The 6946-nt window shown below is 47.1% G+C and overlaps 1 protein-coding gene across 1 annotated transcript in view; it reads left to right on the top strand.

Moving 5' to 3' along the window:
* The first annotated feature begins 357 nt into the window (after positions 1–357).
* The window catches only part of ECHDC3 (enoyl-CoA hydratase domain containing 3), a 32729-nt gene continuing 26140 nt past the window's right edge, over positions 358–6946 (top strand). Inside the window, exons 1-2 of the mRNA XM_004379691.2 lie at positions 358–686; positions 5479–5600. Of these exons, the coding sequence (XP_004379748.1) occupies positions 526–686; positions 5479–5600 (283 nt within the window). The 5' untranslated portion in view covers positions 358–525. The remainder of the gene's footprint in view (positions 687–5478; positions 5601–6946) is intronic.

Here is a 6946-nt window from a genome sequence, read left to right as displayed (position 1 = left end):
GGGGCGGTTTCTCGTGGGTGGGGTGAAGCAATGTGCTATAAAGCGGCATCCATAGCTCACACCACTCACTGCCTGTGACATTTATTTTTCTAATGTAGGCAAACCACTACATTCTTGGTGTTGGTGCAAAAAGAAACAACACAACCCACTCCTCGCTTCCCTAAAACTCTTTAGCAGGAGTCGCTAAACCAAACAGAGACCGGACCTAACACGCAGTTTTAGCCCCACCGTTTTTCTCCCCAGGCCCCACCCCGATGGGCGGGGCCAGGAGAGGGGCGTGGCCGGGCCTGGGGGTGGGGTCAGGAGAGAGCGAGGAGGGCCCAGGGGTCGGGCAGGGTTCTGGCCTGGGAGAATTGCCTTCTCGAGGCTTGGGCCTGGGTTTTGTTTCGGTTCTGCTCGCCGTCCGTTCCGCCTGCGCCTCGTGGAGCGCCCAGAGCCTGCGGACCCTCGGGGCGCCGAGTCGCCGCCCATTGGCGTCGAGAACCGGCGGCGACCAATCCCCAGCGGAACCCGTCTCCGGCTGTCATGGCTGCGGTCGCGGGCTTACAGGCCAAGGGGCCGGGCTGGCTCCTCCGCGGCCCGTGGGCTCCGCTCGCCGCCGGCTTCTGCAGCCGGAGACCGGCTGGGGCCGAGCCGCCGGGACCCGAGCCGCGACCCACCTGCGCGCGGCAGCGGGACGGCATCAGGTCAGCCTTCGGGGCCGCGCCTTGCGTCCGCTCCTCCCACCCGCTGTTCCTAATTGGGGAGGGGGCGATGGCAGGGCCTGGGAAGAGGTGGCAGCGCAGGCTGAGTCCAAAGGGGTCGTCTCCCTCCGCCACCCTTGACCTCTGTTTTTCCGTCACTACCGAGTCTGGCCGCTTGGGAAGTCTAATGTTTAATCTCTTTGAAGGAATCCAGATACCGAGTTTACAGATATCCTTTATGCGCAGTAGCGTTTGGGATCCTGCAAGTTAGAAACCGGAGGATTTTAAGTGGGATTGGCTTGGATGGCCCCAGCACTCCCCCTAAACCTCTAGGGCAACCGAGTATTGGGCTTTCGGGGCGCAGTGTGGGCAGCTCTACAGGATCGCCCCACCGCTGCAGCGGCCTTTGAGAAAAGCCTTTGTCCTGGCCCCAAGGTGAGATTAGGTTTAGCAGAGCTGCTCCTCTGGCTGCCGTAACCCAGAAGTGCTCCGGGTGGGGATAGGTCAATAAACAGGATCAAGGACACACCCTACCGAGCTCTCTTCTTTTGCTCAACAAATCTAAAATCCTGTGCGCAAACTGGAAACTGGACGGTGAAGTAATAAAGGTTGAAGGCTCCTAGCCCCATTCAGGCCTGACCCTAACATTTCCCTGGCCAGGGCAAAGGTACAAAACGGAGAACTAATAGCATGTCCAAGTATTTAAAAGTTACAGAATCAAGCTGTTAAATAAAATGTTTTGTTTTTCTACCCTGACAAGTATGCCTTCATAAAACCTGACAGACCATGCTTGAATTTATAATCCTCAGATGCCAGGAGTTCCCCTGCAAAGGGCAGAGAGCCAGCCCCTGAACTGTAGCTTTTTCCTTTTCTTCTCACCCTCCCCTCGTCACCACCCCCCATCCCTCCTCCCTCCTGCTCTGCAAGGGCCTTTGCACTTGAGGGTCTGCTGACACCCCGCCAGCATGCCAGTGTTCTGTCACCCTCTCACCCACTACAAACAACCACTCTTGGCCACCTCTTGGGCCTAGGTGTGCCTATGGCAGAGGCAAGGAATCCAAGGCCCCAGAAAACTGAAGCAGGGTTTGGAAAGGGATGGTGATTTCCAAGTGGGCACATCCTATTACCCCGGTAGACTCCTTGCTCCACTGGAAGAGGGCCAGAGCAGGGCCATGTAACATATAGGGGCCCTTCTTGCCCATTTTTAAGGGTGATTCTTTGTCTGCATATCTGGTTACGTCTTGTCAGAAGCCTGGATTCTGGCATGACAGCCAGATGATGAAAGAAGGCCTGGTTGAGTTCTCCAGAGTTAAACATGACTTAGAAAAGGAGATGATTGGAAGAATCTATCAAAAATGCTAGAAACTGTTTACCAAAAACCTGCTGCTGTCAAGTCAATTCCAACTCATAGTGACCCTATAGGACAGAGTAGAACTGCCCCATGGGGTTTCCAAGGCTGTAATCTTTACGGAAGCAGACTGCCACATCTTTCTCCCACAGAGAGGCTGGTGGGTTCGAACCACCAACCTTTCAGTTAGCAGGTGAGTGCTTAACCACTGTGTCACCAGGGCTCCTTAGAAATCGTTTAGAGAAAGGAAATCCCCAAATCAAGCCTTAAAGCAGTACTGTGTTAGGCACTATAGGAGTCCCTGGGTGGCACAAACAGTTAAGTGCTTACTACTAGCCAAGGAGTTGGCAGTTTGAATCCACCCAGTAGGTGCCTCAGAAGTAAGGGCTGGCAGTCTGCTTCTGAAAGGTCACAGCCTTGAAGCCTTATGGAGCAGTTCTATTCTGCACACATGGAGTCACTGTGAGTCGGAATTGACTCAATGGCAACTAACAATACCAACAACATGTTAGGCTCTGGAGTCCCTGGGTGGTAAAAATGGTGAAGGCACTTGGCTGCTAACCCAAAGGCTGGAGGTTCAAGTCTACCCACAGGTGCCTCAAAAGAAGTGCCCGGTGATCTGCTTCCGAAAAATCAGCCATTGAAAACCCTATGGATCACAGTTCTACTCTGACACACATAGGGTTGCCGTGAGTGAGAATCGGCAACTGGCGGTTGGTTTTATTAGATATTAGGTAGTGAGCTGCAGTACCTCAGTCTTCAGGGGTTCCTTTTCAAAGCTGTTCCTCTCTCAACGATAATAACTGTCATTTAGTGAGAGCCAGCTATGAACTGAGTACTATGCCAGGCACTGTATATTCATTATCCGTAATCCTTACAACAGCCTGCAAGCTAGATAATACTATCGCCACTTATAGTGAGGAAACAAGTTCAGAGCAGTGGCAGCCTGTTCAAGGCCACGCAGCCAATAGGTGAGAACAGCAGGAGTCAGTGAAAGTCCGTCTGCCACGAAGTTATTTCCACTCTGCTGGGCCATCAGTCTACTCATCTGTTAGGTTTAAAAGAGATGGCAAAAAAAAGAAAAGAACTATATGAGATGTAAATCCATGACAATTATGTACGTGTTGCTGGAATTGGCTGTGAACAATAGAAATGCTATTTCTTGCCATTAATCAAGAGATACTTGTTGAGTGTCTCTTCTGAGTATGAACATGACAATCCCTCACTTCATGGACCTCATAGTGGTTTGCAGTGATGATCAGAGAGCTCATTGGGGCATCTACAGGGACCGCCTCTTGCCTCATAAATGAAGTACACTTGTAAATGGAAAGGTTACACTTTTTTCACATGCCCTAGTGGTGACCTCATTCTTAAAGAGAGTCCCTCTTATGACTGGTGTGTTGGTAACGCCCTAGGTGCAAGACATCACGTTCTGAATCAAGATAGCCATTGGGAGAGTGGTGAGATTTTTCGGATGTGTTACGTTTGGTGCCAGTTGAATAAGGAAGAGATAGAAGTGATTTTTAGTTTCTGTCTTGGACAACTGAGTGGCAACACTGAGATAAGGGAAGGGGAAAGAGGCACATTTTGGAGTCAGGGAGAAGTCAGTAGATATCTGAACATGTGGAGCTGGAGCTCAGGAGAGAGATTTGAATTAGCACTAAAAATTGGGAGTTGTCAGCATAGAGGTAGTGGTTGATGCCAGGCACATTGGTGAAGTTGCCGCGGGAAAAGTGTATGGAGCAAGAAGAGGGCAAAGGATGGACCCCTGAGGATCACTGGCATTTAAGGGGTTAGCAGAAGGCTAGGAGCCCCTAAAAGAAATCAAGAAGGAATGGCCAGAGAGGTACAAAAAACTAGGGGAGTGTGGTGGAAAGCCTTGGAGGAATAAATTTACAGAAGGAGGGAGTAAGCAACAGTGTCATCTGCAGCTGAGCAGTCCAGGAGAAAAAAAAAAGGCCATTGGAATTGGAATTGGCAGTTAGGAGATTATTGGTGAAGACAGGGTTAGTGGAGTAGTAGGAACAGAAGCCTGGTTACACTGACTTGAAAAGTGGACTCAGCAGTTTAGAACACTCTTGACAGCATGTGTAATGCCGGAGCCAAAGGATTAATGGGACACATATGAACAGATACTGCTGTGCAGTAAGGGCGTTTTGGGGGCTGGAATGTATTTACACAATTTTGCCTGAGGCCTTAGAATTTAATTTAAGCATATGTCACCGATGGGATGGCAGCTTTTCATGTTTGCTACAGCAAGCACACTCATTATCCTCACCACCCCCCAAAATCGCAGTTTCAGAAGTCTATCAGTATATCAGCTGCAAGTAGTTTTTGTACTTAGGAGAGAATATGTTTATGAGAAACAAAACAATAAATATCACAACTACGTGAAGACTGCAGCAAAATTGGAATGGTATTCCAAAGAAAATGGTTATTCTCATTGCATTGAAATAAATGCAGTCATCGGAGTTGTTTTCCAGAAAACGATGGCACAGAATGCTATTTATGGAGGACCCAAGTTGACTACATAGCGGTAGGAATATCAGATTCAAAAAAGAACGAGAAAAGCAGAAAACATGTAGGTGGAGACTGGTGGGAAACAGATATAAAATATATAACAATAATCTGGTGTTTGGCTCATTGCCTATTTCTTATAACAGCAAAAATAAGACATTTCTGTGTACAGGCAGTAGGATGACAGTACAGGTTATTTTAATCAGCATGTGGGATACCTTAAAATAGCAAACAGGCCCTTTGAATGCCAGCTTTTTGTTAGATGATATGTCCAGAAGAGCCCCCTTGCTGTCTGGTTTTGTCCTTTTGTTCTTTACATATCATCGCATTCTTAGACAGCATGAATTATTTTACAGAATTACAGGATACCACTATAAAAAAAAAAGAGAGAGAGAAACTGCTGTCATATGTACATATTGGCAGGTGTGTACTTTGGCTGCCTAATCCGTGGGGTGGGTGGGAGGGGCATGAGGGAGTATTTTCATTCTTGGCTCCTTTCCTAACCTTGTTCTGAAGAACAACAGGAAGAAATAAGCTGAAGGTAGCCACTGTTTGTTAGATGCCTTGTCTGCTGCTGCTGTCATACAGAACCTGCACCCTCTCAGTATGGGCGGTGGTGATTTTGGAACTGTTGTGACTTGCCCTTTCTGTGGAGGTGGCAGTAACATTTTTTGACAGCAAACCTGTGAAAAAGATAAACAAATCTAGGGAAGAGGAAGAAAAACCAGCCTGTATCTCAGGTAATCTTTCCTTTGTTTTGACTTAGCTGTAACTCTAGAGAGTTGACAGATCCTCGAAAATGGTAGGAAGCCCAGGCAGTTCTCTTTCCTTGTATTTTAAAAATAGCTCCCAAATTAGAATGGCATCGCAGGGGTCCCAACTTGTTTTGACGAGTGCACAACCTGGTTAATTATAAAATGCTCTTCACAGGAACATTGTCTTGAGCAATCCAGAGAAGAGGAACGCGTTGTCACTTGCAATGCTGAAATCTCTCCAAAGTGACATTCTCCATGACGCTGAAAGCAAAGATCTGAAAGTCATTGTAATTTCAGGTATTCATTTGATATCTATCCTCAGTGTTCTGCAGTGCTCAGAAAAGATTTCTCACAAATCTGTGGTTAACTGGGGCATTCCCTCACTTAACCAGAGAATTGTTTTTAAAACTCCTTTACAAGAACATTATGGAGAACTCTTACGTAGCTGGGGCCTTGATCTTAGCACTATTGACTGTGAGAATTATAGCAATGATTACTATTCTGTGAAAACGTGTCTTTTCCTTTTTGGCAGATACTAAATAAACATTGCCACACTTGGCTATGCTGGTCTTCCTAGCAAAATCAGAGAATTTATTTCCTGGGTACCCTCATGGACCCTTATGAGATGGGTTTAATCACTAACCCTTTGGGTAGACCATCTGCTTAGCCAGGACCTGGATACCAGGGCATTTGGTTAGTTTGTCTTTTCTGATCTTACCAAGCTTTTCAGTGGCTGTCTGCAGTGTCTTCTTTAATGGTGCCAGAAAGCTTGCCCTATTTTGCCCCATTTCGGTTCTTGCTTTTTTTCCAGTAAGGATTTTTATGGAATTATCTTTTCAGATGATGATGGTGGTGGTATAAATAATAGTAAATGGCAGCATTTTAAAGCACTCAGAGAAAATATAACAGATGATGATGCTCTGTGATTTTTTTTTTTTAATTAAGGATCAGTGTTTCTGGAGGCAGATGCTCAGAATGCTACCTTTTTTTTCCACCACCTTTTTTTCTTTTGTTTTTTTCCATACAAAAATTTATACATGCATTGTTATGTGACTCTAATTGCTCTCCCATACTGTGACAGCACACTCCTCCTTTCCACCCCTGATTCCCCATGACCATTCAACCAGCTCCTAACCCTCTCTGCCTTCCCATCTCACCTCCAGACAGACGCTGCCCGTTTAGTCTCCTGTATCTACTTTAGCTAAGAGGCACACTCCTCACGAGTATCACTTTATGTCCCACAGTCCAGTCCAATCCCTGTCTGAAGAATTGGCCTTGTAAATTGTTTTAGTTCTGGGCTGATAGAGAATCTAGGGGCCATGCTTTCCGGGGTTCCTCCAGTCTCAGACCATTAAGTCTGGTCTTCTTACTAGAATTTGAGTTCTGCACCCCACCTTTCTCCTGCTCCATCTGGGACTTTCGGTTGTGTTCCCTGTCAGAGTGGTCATTGGTGGTAGCCAGGCACCATCTAGTTCTTCTGGTCTCAGGCTGATGAAGTCTCTGGTTTACGTGGCCCATTCGGTCTCTTGGGCTAATACTTTCCCTGTGTCTTTGGTGTTCTTCATTCTCCTTTACTCCAGGTGGTTGGGACCAATTGATGCATCTTAGATGGCCGCTTGCAAGCTTTTAAGACCCCAGACACC

This window comes from Trichechus manatus, unplaced genomic scaffold (genome assembly GCF_000243295.1).
Source record: "Trichechus manatus latirostris isolate Lorelei unplaced genomic scaffold, TriManLat1.0 scaffold00067, whole genome shotgun sequence".
Classification (NCBI taxonomy): domain Eukaryota; kingdom Metazoa; phylum Chordata; class Mammalia; order Sirenia; family Trichechidae; genus Trichechus; species Trichechus manatus.
This window is presented reverse-complemented; position numbering and strand designations above follow the sequence as displayed.